Source organism: Acipenser ruthenus, chromosome 11, assembly GCF_902713425.1.
Source record: "Acipenser ruthenus chromosome 11, fAciRut3.2 maternal haplotype, whole genome shotgun sequence".
NCBI lineage: Eukaryota > Metazoa > Chordata > Actinopteri > Acipenseriformes > Acipenseridae > Acipenser > Acipenser ruthenus.
The window spans coordinates 35,402,209-35,421,005 of NC_081199.1; the positions used below are offsets into that span (position 1 = coordinate 35,402,209).

The 18,797-nt window shown below is 36.4% G+C and overlaps 1 protein-coding gene across 1 annotated transcript; it reads left to right on the forward strand.

The window, feature by feature from the left end:
* The first annotated feature begins 688 nt into the window (after positions 1 to 688).
* Positions 689 to 18,152, forward strand: LOC117426570 (chondroitin sulfate synthase 2-like). Its single transcript, XM_034044271.3, has 4 exons — positions 689 to 1,146; positions 5,049 to 5,613; positions 11,225 to 11,407; positions 12,432 to 18,152. Exons 1-4 carry the CDS (start codon positions 863 to 865, stop codon positions 13,692 to 13,694), a joined length of 2,295 nt encoding a protein of 764 aa, XP_033900162.3. The 5' UTR covers positions 689 to 862; the 3' UTR covers positions 13,695 to 18,152.
* The last annotated feature ends 645 nt before the right edge of the window (positions 18,153 to 18,797 follow it).

An 18,797-nucleotide genomic window follows, 5' to 3' on the forward strand; every position in this document is an offset into this window, starting at 1 on the left:
TAAACTTGATTTTAATGTCCTGGTTGACATCTTTGCAAAAATGAAGCCTATATGATATCCGTTGCCCCACTAGGTTTATTCATGCAATGCCAGAGGTTTAATTTTTCACGTTTGTTGCAGTGTTTTATTATTATGGAGAGGGGCCCATAAATGAATTCTTGTCAACACTGAGTTTTCAAAATACGTGAGCTTTTGTAAACTGAAGCAGCTTGTGGAATTTTGTATTTATCTTTCTTCACAATGAACTTCACAGCGACGTTTGCAGAGGACCTTCCCAACCACATGTTTTACCAGTTTACTTTGAATTGAAAAAAAAAAAAAAGATTCTATCTGCAGCTACTTATTGCAAATGTACCCAGACTGGAACGGCAACATTGTTTTGTGTCGACTGTACAATTGAGCGTGTTGCTGCTTTAATTCAAATACGTGATTAGTCTTCATAACACCTTTCATTGTTTACCACAATGTCGTCTTAGGGATCAAGTCATTTTATTATTCATATCGTATTTCTCCAATATTTTAACAGTATCCCAAAACAGGACTTCCATATAGAATCATGTGTCTATTCATCGTTTAAAGTAATCAATTCTGAGTTATTTTGGCAATGAAAAGGTTGCGTCTTGTCCCTAGAAGGATTTTCTGACGTCACATCCGAAGGAGGAGCTCGGGGGTGACACGTAAGAATGTTACAATAAATCTGGAGCGATACAGACGCTTTTGCGTGTGTTCTACGTCGTCTGTGTGTTATAAGTTTGGTACCATTGCAACCAGCATTTGCAGAATTCTGCGAGATTTTAGTTTTCTCCAATTCAAGATACAGGAGACGATCGTGTCTTGCTGTTTATATTAGCAGAACTAAACAATGCGGGTTTCAATGTTAATTTCGTTGATCAGGCCGATTGTGCCGGTTGTTATTGGTATCTCATTGGGGTTTACTTTGAGTCTGTTAAGTGTGACCTGGGTTGAGGAGCCCTGCAGTAACCCTGACTGGAAACGACGCGATGAAGTTGCGTTGGAGGTGGATGAAAACCCCTACTCTCTTCCTGCGGGCAGCTTGCAAAATGGGGAAAATGTGGAGGATTTTGAACCCAGAATTGTGCCATATAAACCCGTTCAACAACAAACTCCACCAAAAAATTTTTACAGGTAAGAAAGACATTGAATGGATGGATGCTAATGGCGTTTTCCCCACTGTAACACGAGTATCAAATTGTATTGCTTGTTACCTGTACGTACCGTCTGCTACAGAAATAGTTACCAGTACTCAGAAACATCCTGCGTCTGACTGTTCTCTGTAGGAATTTCATTTGCATATAACTATGTACTTCTTTACGTGGTAGCATGTACTGGTAAACAGTATACACGTTAAGAGTCTACACTAGTAAGACTAGTCTGTATACAAAATATGTACTTGTAATAAGAGTGTATAACTGGAATCAGTTAATTGATCACACTAAACTTGATTAGCAGTCTGGTTTTCTTGAGATACTGTTTAGATGCCTCGGAACATGAGCAAAAGTCGCATTTAGTACTAGTTATATTAAACTTGCAAAATAACAAGTTAATGTGTCTCCAGACAATGTTTAAAATATTTCTGAGTACAAGCGAAAGTTATAACAGTGCTTCCATAATTAAAATTATATATATATATATATATATATATATATATATATATATATATATATATATATATATATATATATATATATATATATATATAATATGTATGTGTGACTTGCAAATAACATTTGGTAGGTTGAACACTAAATTATACTTATGGAGACATTTCTGAAGAAAAATAATTTGAGTACATTTTAAAACGTATTCTTTTACGTTCAAACTAGGTGGTCGTAGGGTATATTTCATCATAGGGTTAAAACATTATTCTCTCTTCAGATTCTCGGCTGTTTTAGAAAGGTATAATACGGTCTACTTCAGTTTGATATTTGTTCTTATACACAAGCCGAAAGTCAGTCAGACCTCAAACGGGTTGAATGTTCACCGGAGCGGAAAGGTTAAAGGATTGGTTTCTAAACTACATTACCCAGAGGAACGGTGATGACGCCCGTTTAATACGTTTTGGTTTCCTATGTGACCATTGGATAAAGAGAAATAATTTTGTTTTTGTGGGCGTTTCAGTGGGAGACTGAGCGTTATGGGCGGAGACTCGAGTCAGAATTCGGAGAAGGTTGCAGTTTAGTAAGAGTACAGTGCTTTACTGTAATTTTAAAATTGTATTAAAACTACTAAAGTAAATCCTAGTTTTAAAAAACTACTGCCAGCTACCCGAGTTAAGTAGCTTTTTAAAAAATACATTGCCCAACCGTTACAAATATATATTTTAAAGGTTTTTGTAATTGTTAAATATTATTTTTAGAGCTGGTGGTCAAACTTTACTGGGCTCCTGCTGACAAAGGCAATTTAATAGTATTGTTGCATTCATTTTCAATACGTTTGTTACTGTGAGTGACTGAGGGTTGATATGTGTAGCCTATTTGTGTAGTTCTATATATATTTTAGCTTTGAGAGGTTTAATATGCTTTTTCTCTTTTTTTTTTAAAAAATTTCATTTCTATGAAGTATTTGTCTGACTTGCAAAGTATAACGGTAAAACTTATCCCTCACACACATTTATTTAGAGGGAGGCTGTGGTTAAGCTTTTGTTCAGCACTGGTTTCTTTATTAAGAGACTAAACGGAGATGGAATACATTCTGTCTGTCTCTGGGTAGTGACCTTCATTTGAACATTGTTTTGTTAGCTTTAAAGAGTAATGTTTTTCAAGCACAGTTGCCAAGTCGCGGGTTTCAGGATTGATTGGTGTCAATGTATAATGCCAGTTCAACTAAGAAAAATGAGTACTAAAAATATGGAATCTGTATAAACACACCCACTCAGAGGAGGATTAAAGACTTCTTGGGGCCCCAAAGTACCCCCCACCCCCCGTTTACGTTTACCTGCTGCATTAATATAAAGCAAATAATAATATCACAACTACACTTAAATGAAACTGCTTGATTTTGTCACATACAAAAAACTAAAATAATTTTATATAAATCTGCTTTCGGAAAAAATATTAACGATTACAAACCCGCATTCATTAGCCCTATATAAAAAACAATCCACACCGGCCTCCTGACCAAAACTTAAATAACAATCATCGCGCTTAAAAAAAATGTTTTTTTATTTGCAGAACCATAACACCTCCAAACAACGTATATCGTTATTAAAGGAGGCAACCTCTGCAACTTTCCTTAAAGGACTATTTTACTAGAAAACACTCGACCCACTGCAGAATAAAGTTCAAAAGGAAAAAGCGATAAAATAAGATACATGTATACAACACGATATAATACATGACCTGAGAAACGATTTAAAAAAAAAATACATAAATAAACAAAATGTGTACTTAATTGAAAAAATTAACTATCGTTAATTACCTACATACATTTCAAGTTTTACATTAGGATGTGTTTCGTGTGTAAACTAGTGAATAATACAATATTCTTTAAATAGTGGGATAGCAGCGCTATTGCTTCAGATATTTAATAAATCCCAACTGTTTATATTCTCACTAAATATTTACATCCATGACTCCATGCTCTCATGTCAAATATCTTTTCAAAACTAAATAAACTTAGCAAGTAACTGTATTGTTTAGCGAATTCGCACAGGTAGCCATTTCCAAGAACAACTCACACTTTTAGCATCTGACCAATCACACATCACTTATTTGCATATTAGAGCCCCGAGGTGCGCGCATCTCTTTAGTTTGTGGAAAACAAACGTAGTACTGTTTGATTTGATAGCGGAGCGATCTTCAGCGACACAATTCTGATATACTTACAAACACCTGGATAATGTATTCATTCCTTAATATATTAAATAATATTTATTTATTGCTACATTTGCTATATTTACTGCTATATTTTGATCCACCAGTTATAGTGAGTTTTACTGGGGGCCCCCCTGCGTTAATCCCCTTTGAAGGGTTGGGCTCGTTTCGAAAGGCAGTGCTGCTTTTTTTTTTTTTTTTTTCTCGTGAGACTTGGCAACACTGTTTTCAAGGCTATTATTATTTGTTTATTTAGCAGACGGCTTTATCCAAGGCGACTTACAGAGACTAGGGTGTGTGAACTATGCATCAGCTGCAGAGTCACTTACAACTACGTCGCACCCAAAAGAAGGAGCACCAAGAGGTTAAGTGACTTGCTCAGGGTCACACATTGAGTCAGTGGCTGAGGTGGGATTTGAACCAGGGGACCTCCTGGTTACAAGCTCTTTTCTTTAACCACTGGACAACACAGCCTTCTGCTACTGTTATGGAACACCTACATGTAATGCCCCACGTTTTTATACAGAATTCAAAGAAATTGCTGCAGATTTCTTTACATCACAAAACCACCACACGATTCAGCACAATTGGCAGAGGGAGTCCCAAGACCCCAAAACAGATCCAGTGATGGGAAACGCAAATGTTTGCTACAAGTAGTGTTCCTACTGCCCATTGAAAATACTGCAAAGATGCAAACTTGTTTCTAGGTTCACCTTTGAGTTACTTTGTGTCTGATGTCCTTGTATTTAATTCTTGAATGTTGTGTCTATGTTTTTGCTTTGTCAAAACTAACTTCAGTCCACAGCAAATATTATGTGGTGTGTGTGTTTTTTTTAACTTTTTTTATTTAGACTGCTTTCTGATAAATATAGATATATATATATATATATATATATATATATAATTTACTTTGGATGGGTAAATTGGTCAGAACAGATGATCTCAAAGTGAGCCTAATCAATATGTATACCCAAGGGGATAATCATTTTTGAAAGCATACATTTTCAGAGGAGTACCTAAGAGCCAAAGCACTTGTCAGGCATGTTAAGCTTTTGATCTATTACCTGCAAATATTAGGCCCTACCGTAATCACTAAAATAACAGGAATATCAATAACTTTAAGACAATTGAACGATTGTCAGCTTCGATGCATAGGTATTTGATTTATTATTGTTATTGTTGTATTAATTCATTTGTAATCCTTTTACATTCCAGGGCAAAATACATCAGCACCGAGCTCGGCATCCGGGAACGACTTTTTGCTGGGGTTCTTACATCCAAAAACACCATGAACACCATGGCTGTTGCAGTAAACCGAACCATCAGACACCACTTGGACAATGTTGTCTATTTCACTGGGATGCGAAACAGAAAAATCCCCCACGGGATGTTTGTGGTGACCCATGGCGATGAACGACTCATCTGGAACATGTTCCAAACCATTCGGTATGTCCTTGAACATTACATCAACGAATATGACTGGTTCTACTTTGTTCAAGATGACACCTATATTCAAGCGGACCGCATCAAATCACTTGTTGGGCACCTAAGTATTCATACAGATCTGTACATGGGCAGCCCAGAGGAGTTCATTGGCGGTGAGACAGAGGGAAGATACTGTTATGGTGGGTTTGGCTATCTACTGTCGCGGACTTTGCTCCTCAAACTGCAGCCAAATTTGGAGAGCTGCCGTAATGATATCCTGAGCAGTAGGCCCGATGAGTGGCTGGGACGCTGCATAATTGATTACAGCAACGTAAACTGCGTAGATCAACAGGAGGTAAGATTTTCTTTGTGAAGACTTTTTAAATATTGTTTTTATTTATTTATTTACTTCTGGTTGTTTTGGGAGACTTCAGTTTTGTTTTTTTGTGGGTGGAGGGCTAATTGTTGCAAAGTTTTCTGTGAGGAAATCAGAATTGCTTCAAATTTGAATACATGTGTTTTGTGTGTTCTTTCTCTTTTTTTCTTTTAATTGACCTTTCCACAGGAAATCTGCCTACTAATCTTGGGTTTATCTAACAACGGTAAGATACTGAAATAAAGGAACTGACAGTTCTGCATCCAAGGTTTGTAATAGGGTTTGAAATGAGTTAAGCAAACCTGAAGGTCATCCTTATCTGACAAGCAAAGCAGTGAATGAAGTGCTTATGAAGGAAACAAACTACTGTACACTGATAATTCTGAAATGTTTTTATATCAGATAAAGACCTTTTAACGGAATTCTAAGCAGTAGTTTAAAATTCATTTTCATACTTCCTTGCTTTTGGTTCTTCACTTGATAATGTTTAAGTCAGGATATGCAAATATTTTAAATACCACACTCTAGGTACAACTTGGTATCTTTTAGATTATGTGTTCACAGTATGTCATACATTGTGTTGTGTGTTTTTTTTTTTGTTTGTTTTGTTTTGTTTTTCTGAAAACTTATAGCCTTGGTGGGAATCAAGAAGCGAAGCAATGGTTACCCTCTTCATCAGTAATCTGTCATGTCCCATGCTGGATCATTTTAGCTAGAAGATACAGTAATTAAACAGGATTCCTTCAAACACTGCAGATGGCAACTGTTGGAGATTACCTAAGGATGATTTTGAGTATTTTAATAATGCAACAATTACTATTATCAAGCTAACTCGCAGTGATGTCTTGACAGCTGCATTCTATGTCCATTACAGCACCAAAGCACTCTGAGACTAGAGTGTAATGTAGACAAATATTTCCAACGATTGTGGAAGAACCTTTAAATAGCCTGCACTATCTGTGGAGGACAAGCACCCAGATGACCGAGTTAATTAAAAGTCTAGAGGATGGAGTTTAGAGTTGCAGGGATCTAACAGTGGTAGATCTAAATGTGTGACTGTTTTTAGATCAATTGAATACCCTGCAGGGGTACGTTCCGTTTCGGAGAAATACAGTGGTATTGCAGGTTAATCCCTGTTTGTCTGCATTTTGTTCCTAAAGTGTGTTTGTTTTTTTTTTTTTTGTTTTTTTTTAGAACTGCAGTACCTTTTCAATTATATAAATAACAATCCTATTATTCCGTCAACAATTGCATTCTGGGATACTTCAAACTGACAAAATAATTAGTAGTTTTAGGATACAACCATATCAATATCAGCATGGAAACCTTTTCCATTTACAATACTTAATGTTTTTCTTTTTTCCTCTGGCACCACTATGTGTGTGGAAAATGTGCCATTGCAGTAGCGGTACTTAATGTTGTAGCCCCAATAAATTGCCCATAACCATTAAAAAAAAAAAAAAAACTGAATACTACATCATTTTGTGAGGTACCCTTTTTAATTTCTCTACAACAAGCTTCTATTTTATTGCCTGTGGGCTCCAGTTTCAGCAGGAAACCAGCATACTCAAGAGCCAATACCTAAACATCATTAAAACAGTGCCTTATTTTACAGTTTCCTCGTCACTTAGCTGTGGGGGTGGGGAGGACTGGCTCCAAGAACATAGCAAATAAAATGCACCGCTGGGAAGCTTGTGTCCCTTTCCGTCTTGCAACATCGGATTTAGTAAAAAGTTGGTAGGGGTTATGATACAGGCTCACCTCTGTGGTACTGCACACACACAGGGCTGAATGTTTACTCCGCTCTGCTCTCCTGAGCGTGTTTAACAGTCAATAAAACACTGTGAAATTACAAGCAGGGCTCAAGCATGGAGATCGTGTGTCAGCAGCCTAAGGTGATAGTGATAGCTGAGGCTCAGCACAGATCGGCCACACCAGCTAATACTTCAGTACTGTTACACATTTGATAAGAGTTTGATAAATAATGAAAAGATCCTAATACATGATGCATAAGGGTGTTTATTATTATCCCAAATGTATTTATTTTATACAGTTTCTCTCCAGCAGTTTTAAGTACTGTGGTTATAAAGCTTTAATTCCAATATTGAGGTGCGTTTTTGCAGGTGTACAGTAATGCATATTAATAGTTGAGATGTGGGGCTGGTGATTACACCTGCCTCATTCATCAACTGATTTTTAAATTAAACAAACTGAAGACAGGTAACCTCACCTGTGTATTTTAGCTCATAAGTTATATATTTGACTTTTATCCCTGCATGTCATAAGTCCAAAACAGCAAAATGTGGTTAGAAGAATCAGAATCATCTGAAGGGCCTGGAGAGTGTAAAATAAGAAATTAGAAAGAGAAAGATGTTTAATAGCATACCATCAAAAAAGTGTATCTAGTCCACTTAAACAAATTTCCATTGTTTAGGGTTGCAGATATTACTCCACTCCTCATCAACTGCATAGAGTTCCATATACCTTTGCAGCTTTTAATAGTTTAAATAAAGCATTGAAATCTTAGCAGTATTAAATAAATACATGATGTATTTATCTTAAAATTGAATTCTAAACTTTTATTTGTGCATATCGCTGTACATTGCTTCAGTTTAGGCACCTATGGATCTGGCATCTAGCACATCTGAGCTTTACGTTTTAAAGTTTAAATTGGCACAGATCTCTACAGTCTTAAAAAAAAAAAAGTGTATTTAAGAAGCAACCTGGGGCCTCACAGTAGTAAACTTTTTTTTTTTCTACTCTCCCTTTTTCAGCTCTGAAGGTAATATGGTAAATGACAAACTTGTTCTGCTTCTCTCTTATAATTTGTTATAGAAGTTTTTAATTCCACAAACCTGTTTTTTATTCGTAACTTAATATGCAGTTACGGAACAGAACGCAGAAGGGGTAGTCCACAAATCTGTAAGAGTTGGCTATGTCTACTTCACCAATGCATTCAGTTTGTCTATGCTGCAGTCAGAAAGACAGGACAATGCAATAGCATTACTAAGCTAAATCAGCCATTAAAACCATTGTTTTATGGTCTGTAGTGCAATTTTTCAGGTTTGTAAAGACCAGTGCTGCTGCCAAGCTACATTTATTATTTGTATGTCCTAAGTAAATTTAACAAATAAGGTTACAATTTGTCTACATAAGAGTTTAAATAATGGTACAGTGTTCTGTTCACATTTTTATAGTAGCCACATAGTTTGCTGATTTTAAGCAAATAGGAATTAGTAATAAAACAGAAAATGCCAGATATCACAAATTCATTTGTGTAATGTAACTTTTACAGGAAACTGTATTTTTGTGGCTGTATTCCATCCAAATCTAGTATGTGGATTTGAACCAAATCTGACCTGGAGTCAAACATTTATTCTGCTGGTATGCCTGTCCTACTGCATTGGTGGTATTTAGGCAATGCTGAAATACAAGTTTCCATTGGAACACTGTTGACCAGTTATTCTTGCTCTTAATGACAAACGCTACCTGCCAGATGCATTAAAATTCTTATCTCAGTATAGGTCTGGGTCAGAACAAAATTTAAATGAGCTGCTTTAGCAAGAAACCGCAAGCAATAATGAGTGGCCTGTGACCGAAAACACCTCGCCAAACAGGAAGTAATCAACTTGCCTAGAGTGGAATGCATTTTTTTTTTCTTCTAATTTTAAAGTGGAGCCTCAAACTGGGCTAATTAAATTCAGTGTCATGAAATGTTCTGTAAACTGTTACATGTCTGTCACAAAAATGTAAGATCCAAATACCAAATGGGGAGGAGAGGGGTAGAAGTAGAACAGGCATGCCAAGAGAAAGACCTCGTGTTGTAATGGATTCATCACTGTCAGCAACCACACAGTGTGGGGAAGCAATCAAAAAGGCAAACAGAATGCTTGGGTACATAGCCAAAAGTGTGGAGTACAAGTCCAAGGAGGTTATGATGAGGTTGTGTAATGCAGTGGTGGGATTACACTTGGAATACTTTGTCCAGTTCTGGTCACCGCAGCAACAAAGGGACATTGTGGACCTGGAGAGAACCCAAAGAGCAACCCGATTAATCCCAGGTCTTAAGGGCCTGATGAAAAAAGGCTGAAAGAACTGCATTTTTTTACCACGGAACAAAGAAGACCCTGGGGGGGCATGATTAAAGTCTTTAAAATCTTAAAAGGAGTTGACATTAAAATCTTTAAAATCTTTAAAGGAGTTAAAGTAAACCATTACTTTAAGCACAGAACTGAAACTAGGACCAGAGGACACAGTTAGAAATTAAGTGGAGATTAGGATTGACTTAGGACAGAGGGAAGGAGGCACTTCTTCACACAGAGAGCGGTGAGGGATTAGAATTGGCTACCTAGTCATGTTGTTGAGGCAGAATCTCTGAGATCAATCAGCTACTAGGAACCTGATGAATGTCCCCCTCTAACCAAAACGTGTGATTCTTGTATACTGTATTAACCAGTCATACTAACCTTAACCCATGCGCAGAACCCTAGGATAGCATATTACCGTACATTTTGAGTTTTTTATAAAGCATTATTTTTGTCTGATTCACTTTCCCATAAACTTTGTGTAAGAGAGTTCCAGTTCTTAGATTCACGCACACATGTCCTTTATTAGACATCATGCATGGTACCATAAATGCTCGGCAGGTTAAAATCTTTTAGAGAAATCAAGTCAGTCAGTACACAACATAGAGGTGCTCTGGGTTTTTTTTATTGATTGTTTGGCTTGGCATCAATGACAGCACTTCATTGTTGAAAGGGAAGTTCAAGGGAACACCCAGCATCCCACTGAACCACACTCTGCTGCAGATGCTTAACCACTTCACATTCAATTAGTGAAAGAGAGCCTGTAGAATTATAGAAAAGATTCCAGCCAGGGTCACCTACCTATATTTACTTTAAGGTACATTCTTGATTGTCTTTACACAAAATTAAGTTTGGATAACGTGGAGAAATCTTTTTTTAGAACAATGTAACACTACTCATTGGAGACAGCATATTGATATAGTGTATTGAACAGCTGTACTGAATGTCTCCACATCACCACTTCCATATGAATCATCATGGCATAAAACCATTAATTCTGAATAAGGTTTTCTCTCTATTTGTAACTTTTTATTTTAAGTTAAAGCTGTACCATGCATTATATAATATATTGAACATTTCTCTGTTTCCTCATACATAGTCTATTCATCTCCTAAAGCCACAGTCTAGACATTAAAAAATCATTTTTCTGTCAACCTCTACTGGACTATTAGACATTCTCCTTAGTAGTTTGCTTCTGTAGCTGCTTATAATGTGTTTTGCATTCTGTTTCTTTGCATTTTAAGGTCTCTTGAATTTGGTAATCAACTGGCCTTTCAACATCTGAGATCCCATGGTACTATGCTAAATACCTGACATGATTGACAGTACAGAAAGAATCTTGTCTAAACTTATTATTGTGTAATTGTCTTTGGAATTGTGGAAGCAATTTTACAAAGCTGCCACACTGCTGATACCTCATATCGCAGAGACCATTTGAGGTGGTGACTTTATATTTGCAGTGTTATGTAAATGCTGAATCCTAAACCCTTTCCTCAATTTCTTAGGGACTTCACTACCAACGGTTTGAGATGGGCAAAAATTCAGACCCAAATAAGGAGGAAGACATACGGTTCAAGAATGCATTCACTGTTCACCCTGTATTAGATCCAGCACAGATGTACAGATTGCACAAATACTTCACTGAAATTGAACTGCAGAGGACTTATGAAGAAATTGAGAAGTTACAGGTAAGTTTTCTGTATGTCACTGTAACAGGGGGAGGTGTTGTGCACGTGGGTCATCATTCAATAATAAGTCGGACACAGAGCACTGGGTGTTAACACGCTGCACAGATTTATTTAACACAGGTGTTGCTACTAGGGTACCATCAGTGGTAGCCGTAGTGTCAGATTTAATAAAGAAAACAAAACTAAAAATAAGTTTGCCACACAAGGCGAACGCTAGTCTCACTAAAATTGAGATGTCCCACTCCTACCTGCTCAATTGGTTGCCTAGCAACACGTCTCCTGTTAAGCATCCCAGCTGCACACATCCACACAAGAACCAGCAACAGGGTTCTACCTGTCACAGTGACTGAATTTACTTTTTTGCCACCAACTAGATTTATGACTTTCAGAGCATCATGTCTTTTCCTGATCACATATTCTAAAAGGCCCTTACATTATGACCTGAACAGAAATAACCATTCTCCAATTGCACATACTGCAGACAAGCCAATGTATACCAATTACCAACAATAAAACCTGAAATGCTGAAAAAGGTTAAGGTTGGGAATTTTATTTCCTTTCATACTGAGGAGGAAATATAAACTTGAAGTATTACTGATACAGCTGCTGATTACCCTTAACCCCACTTTAATTTTTGACACCTGCGGCATCTATTAAAAAAATAAAATAAATAAATAGTGTGTTATGACAGAAATCTGTATATGTATAGTTTGTTTACTACACAATTTCACATGATGTCTTGCATCACTGACTTTTTATGAAGTCGAGATGTGTTATCCTAGATGACTGAACACTCGGTCTCCAGTGTACCTTGCACAGGTCAATAAAATTGAATGGATCGCTAGTCACACAGATCATTAATACTCTTTTCTGTGTATATATGAGAGGATTTTCTGAGATTCTGAGTGGGGTTTGAAGAAACCAGTTATAATCATTTTCTTTCAGAAATTGACATCCAGCTCTTTCAACTCACTGCATACATTTGTTCAACTTATTTATTTAAATGCTTCTCTTTTGTCCATAGGCTGAAATCAAAAACACCAGTGAGGTTGCGTTTGATGGAAATCGAAGTGCCCATTGGCCTATTGGTATCAATCCACCATTCGAGCCAAAAACCCGGTTTGAAGTTCTTCGATGGGAGTATTTCACAGAAGACCAGGTTTACACCTGCAAAGATGGTTCCCCAAAATGTGAGCTTCAGGGGATTGACAAAGCAGATGTCACAAATGTTATTGAGATAGCAATGGGGGAACTGAACAAAAAATATAAGCCAGTGCTTCATCTGAAGAAACATCAGCTTATTAATGGCTACAGGCGTTTTGACCCAACACGTGGCATGGAGTACACCTTAGACCTTCAGCTTGAGGTTGTGAACCAGAAGGGACGAAGCCGTTCCATTACTAAGCGTGTCCACCTTGTACGGCCCTTGAGCGACGTTGAGATTATTCCTATGCCTTATGTGACAGAAGCTACCCGAGTTCACATAATTCTGGCAGTGACTGTTCATGATCGTGATTACGTGAACCAGTTTCTTGAAGTATATGCCACTAATTTCTTTGAGATGAGCGAAAATGCTATTTTGTCTTTCTTGTTCATATATGACCCTTTTCAGGCTCAGCAGGTCAACCAAAATGACATTTTTGCAAATGTTAAAGCCAAGATTACAGCATATGAACGCAAATACCCTGTAACAAAGATACCGTGGATCAGTGTTAAAACTGAAGCCCCTTCTCAAATTAAGATCATGGACATCATCTCTAAGAAGCACCCAGTAGACACTTTGTTCTTTGTGGCAAATGTCAACACCAATGTCAATTCTGAATTCCTCAACCGCTGCCGCATGAACACTATTAACAACTGGCAGGTCTTTTTTCCAATCCATTTCCAAGACTACAACCTTGATATTGCTTATCACAACCAACAGCCTCCTCCCACTATAGACCTGATCAGAGATGCTGGCCACTTTGACCGAGATGTCTTTGATGAGGCATGTTTCTATAATTCTGATTATATGGCAGCAAGAACAAAGATGGTCACTGATGTACAGGAGAATGAGGAGATCTTGGAAGCCCTTGATGTCTATGACATGTTCATCAAGTATTCCAACCTTCATGTCTTCCGAGCAATTGAACCTGCATTACACCAAAAATACAGACACAAGGTCTGTAATCCTCGACTTGGTGAGGAGATCTACCACCGATGTGTACAAAGCAATCTAGAGGGCCTTGGCTCGCGCTCTCAGCTTGCCATGTTATTATTTGAACAAGAGCAAGGGAACAGTACTTGACCAAATATAAAAATGCAAAGTCCAGGGTGTGCTTTTTAAGAAACATTCATATATATATATATTTTTTTTTTCTTGAGTAAAGTTTACAGTGCAGAACATTCCAGAGGAAGACATACTTTCCATTTGCATTGAACATTATTTGTGTTCTTTACAAAACACTGAATTGACAGGCTGGTGCATCTTTGTTCAGCAGTTAATTTTTAAATTACTACCCAGCATTTTTCCTTTTGGAAGGGATATTTAATGGGCAGGGTTTCCAGTCTTTTATGGGACATTTTCTGTTTTCTACCCATGTATGGTCTTTTTCAGCTGTGGTTTTCTGAAGGTACAACTGTAAAAAAAAAAAAAAAAAAAAAGTGCAGCTTTGCATCTAAAATAAGCTAACTTTAAAATGGTAGCTTACAGGATGCTTTGAGTTACTTATTTTTTAGTTTTTTTTTTTTTAATATGATACTTGTCTTACATACAGACATTCCATTGACTTGCTTTCATCATCCAAAGCTTTATAGCGAGAGTGAAATAGGTTTAAAATCTATGCTAACTTCTTAGACGCAATAACTTTTTTATACTCTGTGGTTTGTAACTACTTTTTTATCAGACTTTAAATAACCCACACTGGCACTGACCTACCATATAAAAATATATATTGAAGAGAAACATATGAGTCATTTAAGTATGCTAAATCTCCTTTTTGCCTCTTCAAATATAAATACAGTCCAAAATTCCAAAGCTGGAACTACTGTAGGGCAAACCAGCAGGTTTAAATTTATGGAATTGCCAAGATAAGTAATTTAAAGTAAGCAGATACAATACATATTGGCCGCCTTCTAAATACATGCATTTATTGCTTTAATTCTCACACTCTTATTTCATATTAAAGGCACCACATTGATAATAGAAATTATGTTAGTTGTAGGAAATGCCTCAATCCTGATACAAATTTGTTTAAAAAAAAAAATAAAAAATACATAATTCTTTTTTTTTTTTTTTTTAACATTCCAACTTAGTTTTTTTGAAGTTTAGCATGTTCCTCAGAATGTGCTGGTAGCATGTTCCTCAGAATGTGCTGCTTGCCTGTTTATGGTAGCGGGATGGTCTGCCTTTCCGCACATTGAAGCACTGTGTTTAATATCTATTCATGTTTTGAACTTCTGGCTCCCTGTTAAAAATGTAGTCTTGCCTGCCCATCAGTTCCCCTGCATCCTGATAAAACGTGTAAAAACATGGATATCTTTTTTTTTTTTTTTTTTTTTTTTAAGTCAAACTTTTAAGCCTGGGGAAATCTTTTAGCCACTGTTGGTTGAACTTGAATTTTACAACTGTGAACACGCTGTAACTAAGTCGAAGTTCCCTGTTCACTTTCATCTTCTGACATGCCTGCATTGCTAATTTTTTGTAAAGACGCCGACATCTATGAATTTGTTATTTTCTTCATCTTTGTTGACAAACTGTCTGAAAACGAGTAGCCATCGCACTGATAAAGCAGTGCAATTGGCGAGGTATGGGATTTGTAGTTTTTAATGTATGATTAACTACATTCCCAGTATACATTACAATTGAGCTATGAGTTTAGATTCGACTGAGTTTTTTTCTTTTGTTTTATACTTTTCATCTGAAAAAATAAATCACGTTTATTGTTTATAGTCAACCTTTAGGAATTTCTAGTCCCATATGTGCGCCTAAATTAAAATGTACGCTCACACAAGCATTTTGTTAGTCTATGCAGAAACTGTTGGGATATTTTCATCTGTGCTATTGTTGGACAACACAGAAGGCTCTGCCCGTCAGCTGAAACAAAAACTGTTGTATGCTAGTGCTTGTTTTGATTTGTCCCGAGAGCCACCGAAAATCCACCCGTGGATCGCGATCCATGTATTGGCCACTGCTGTCCTATACAGATGCTTAGAATGAGCTGGAGGGGTTAGTGGCACATGTGTGCATTCTATTGCTCCCAACACCCTGGGAAAACAAGAAATGTCACAGAAATTTGTTTAAGGCTTATAAGTACACCCTGACTTTAGTGAAAATTAGGTACTTGGATGTTCACCTCAAAAATGCATCAAGCACAACTGGCAACGCAAGAGAAAAAGTGGACTGGGAAATGCCAGCAAAAATTGTGACTGTTTAAAACATGCTTTCAAAAGTTCTTAACAAATTGATGCAATTGTAAGTGTCGCAATTGCCCGCAGCTTTAGTACATCTCATTATAATATTTTTGATCTCTCATTTGCACTCTCATCTCCACCCTGTTTTTGCGAATTTCTGCATGAACGCCCAGAATTACATATTCATTTAAGGCTAAAGCGCAAATAACTGCGACTGCAAAGCATTCGTTAAAATGATGCAAACAGCGTTGCGTTTGTTTAGTACATTTCACGCTACACATCCTTCTGGTTTGCAACGATTGCAACAGACACAACACTTTAGTACAACTACCCCATAGTGTGTCTGTGTTAATGGTGATTGCTGCTGCTGTTTTGTTGTATGGTATTGTTCCATTTTCTGAGCTGTTCGTTTGGGCACTGATCCTGTTGCACTGTTTGACAAGAGGGGAGCAAGTTGCTCCCAATACACCCGTGCAATATTTTGGAAGGAGAAACTTGCCAGGTACATTTTTATCAAAGGTATAATAACGGTTACATTGGACAGTTCCAATTTAAAAAAATCATCATACTGACTATATTCAGTAACTTGATTTCAGAGGTAATATATATAAACGTGTTAATGTAAAGCAGTTGTAGCATTAGCAGTTTTATTGAAAGACTGTATGCTTTAAAATGACATGCAGGAGTGGAAATGAGTCGGTACAACTGGTGTCCAACCATACAGCTTCTTGATAACTCTTTGTGAGTAATGTATAAATATAAATGCAAGTTAACGTGCATGACATTCATATGTACAAATAGTTTTTCACACTCAAACATCTTTGCCAAATTTGTTTATTAGTTCCATACACTTTCTATGGTAAAGCAGCTTTTCTTCATTATTCTGTGTTTGTTTTATCAACTAATGATTTTGCTCTTGTTTTGTTTTTGTATGTTTATTCAATGAAATAACACGGAGACCCTTGCTACAGAAGGCACTGTTTCATTTGATTAACAGCACTAGCAATGTATGCATAAACTTGTGTGGTTTTTTAAATTTTTTTTTTATTTTGGCAATCCTTGTATAAAAATATTGATGGTTGAGACTTGATTGTGACTTACAGGGTGCAGGTTTTCTTTGGTGAAGGAAAACAATATATTTGTTTACATCTAGCAATATGTTTCTAAATATATGTACTTGTTAAGCACTGAGATTTTTTTTTTTCTAGAACTACAATATTTACCGTCCTAGATGTGTAAACTGTTGTGAAGGCAGTACCTGCAACCAGAAATGGCATCTGAAAGCCATGTCTTGAAACAGGTATTTCAGTACATTGAAGTACATGTGACATTGCCAGTAGTCCCAGAATCTACATTGGGCTAAATAAGGAAGATATATTTTTCATTTTAAGTCAGTGTTTTGATAAGTACATGCAACTGGGGTGTATTTGTTTGATTGTTCCCACAGCAATACTAAACTGTGTTAAGAACATTGTATAATTGTTACTCTATTCTGTACCAAGCCAGTTCCACAAGATGATGGTTAACATGGCCACAGAGATACAGAAATGAAATATGTATTTTGTATTTAATACAAACTTTGTAAAATGGGATCTTCGTAGCACTGAGTAGTGCTAAAAAAAACCTAATGTAATGGTGGGTTATACAGACATCTGTACAAAAATGTAATTAAATGGAAAAAATATATTTGAAACACAATAGTAGGAGTACAGTATAAGTTTGTAGAAACAATGTCTGTGTGAATCCCTAAAGTACAAATGATCCTTATACAGAAAATCCTTAGACGATATTCTGTCATGTTCAGATTTTGTTTAAAGAATCAAATGCCAAAGAAATTAGTTTTGAGAAAAGTGGGTGTGGGATTTGTGAATACATTGTCATCTGAAGACTGGATTTTAAAATGCAGTAAGCAGGACAATGGCATTTTGTGGGCTTTTAATAATGTTCTTGCATTTTCCCATTGTATAGTTTTCTTCCCTTGCCGCATTTGAAGATCAGGAGCTTGCAAGTAGTAACTCGGTGTTTGAATAAGTTTAGATTTAATAGTTTATTTATGTATATTTTATTTTAAAAAATATGTATTGTTACCATGCTGGATTGGTGAATACAACTAGAGGGGATTTTATATTATGCAACAACAAACTATTGAAATGAATATTCTCTGATTTGTCCTGAAGGAGTTGAAATCAAAGATACAGACCCTAAACTGATATGTGTTTTGATACTAAAAACATATAGCATTTTTTTATCAAGATCATTGAATACAAGTCTGTAAACTATCACTTTACCAAAAACTTGATAGAATGACTGTGAATTTTGTAACTCTAAATCATTAAAGGTTATTTAATATTGAGTTGCGTTTTAAATGTTGTTCTTTTTGTTTGTTTGCTCGTTTTGTTTTTTCTCAGCTGCTTAAACTCTGTAGTAATGGTAGTTTTATATAATTGCATATTTCACATTATATAATGATGCCCATGGGGGGGGGGGGGGGAGGGAAGGTGACCTTAGAAACATTTAGTACAGCAGAGGAATATAATGCTAAGTGGAACCTTCCATGAAATTGCAAACCATGACCAAAAAGTGTAAATTGGAAGAATGTTGACCATTTAAGTAAGAGTGTCTGGTTTGTTTTTTATTTTTTATTGTATTTATTTATCCATGGGACTTGGAACCAACATCTGAATTGATGTCACAACCATGTGTAAACTTTTTTCTGGATTTTAAACCAAAGATTAAGTACTAAAAAAACAGGATTCTTCTTGTAATCTCAAACCAAGATAGAGAAATGTTTACATCTCCAGGCTCGAGAAACAAACTCGGAATGACATCAGAAAAAGTAAGGGGAAAATACTATTTTAAACTTGCATAAGGGAAGTTAGCAGGCCAGCATGCAATTAGAAGATGCATTCCTTTTGCCTGCCATTTGGTGTCGGCAAAAGAACATAAATAAAGAAATACAGTCCATTATGCCATGTATTCTATTGTCTTCCAGTGTATA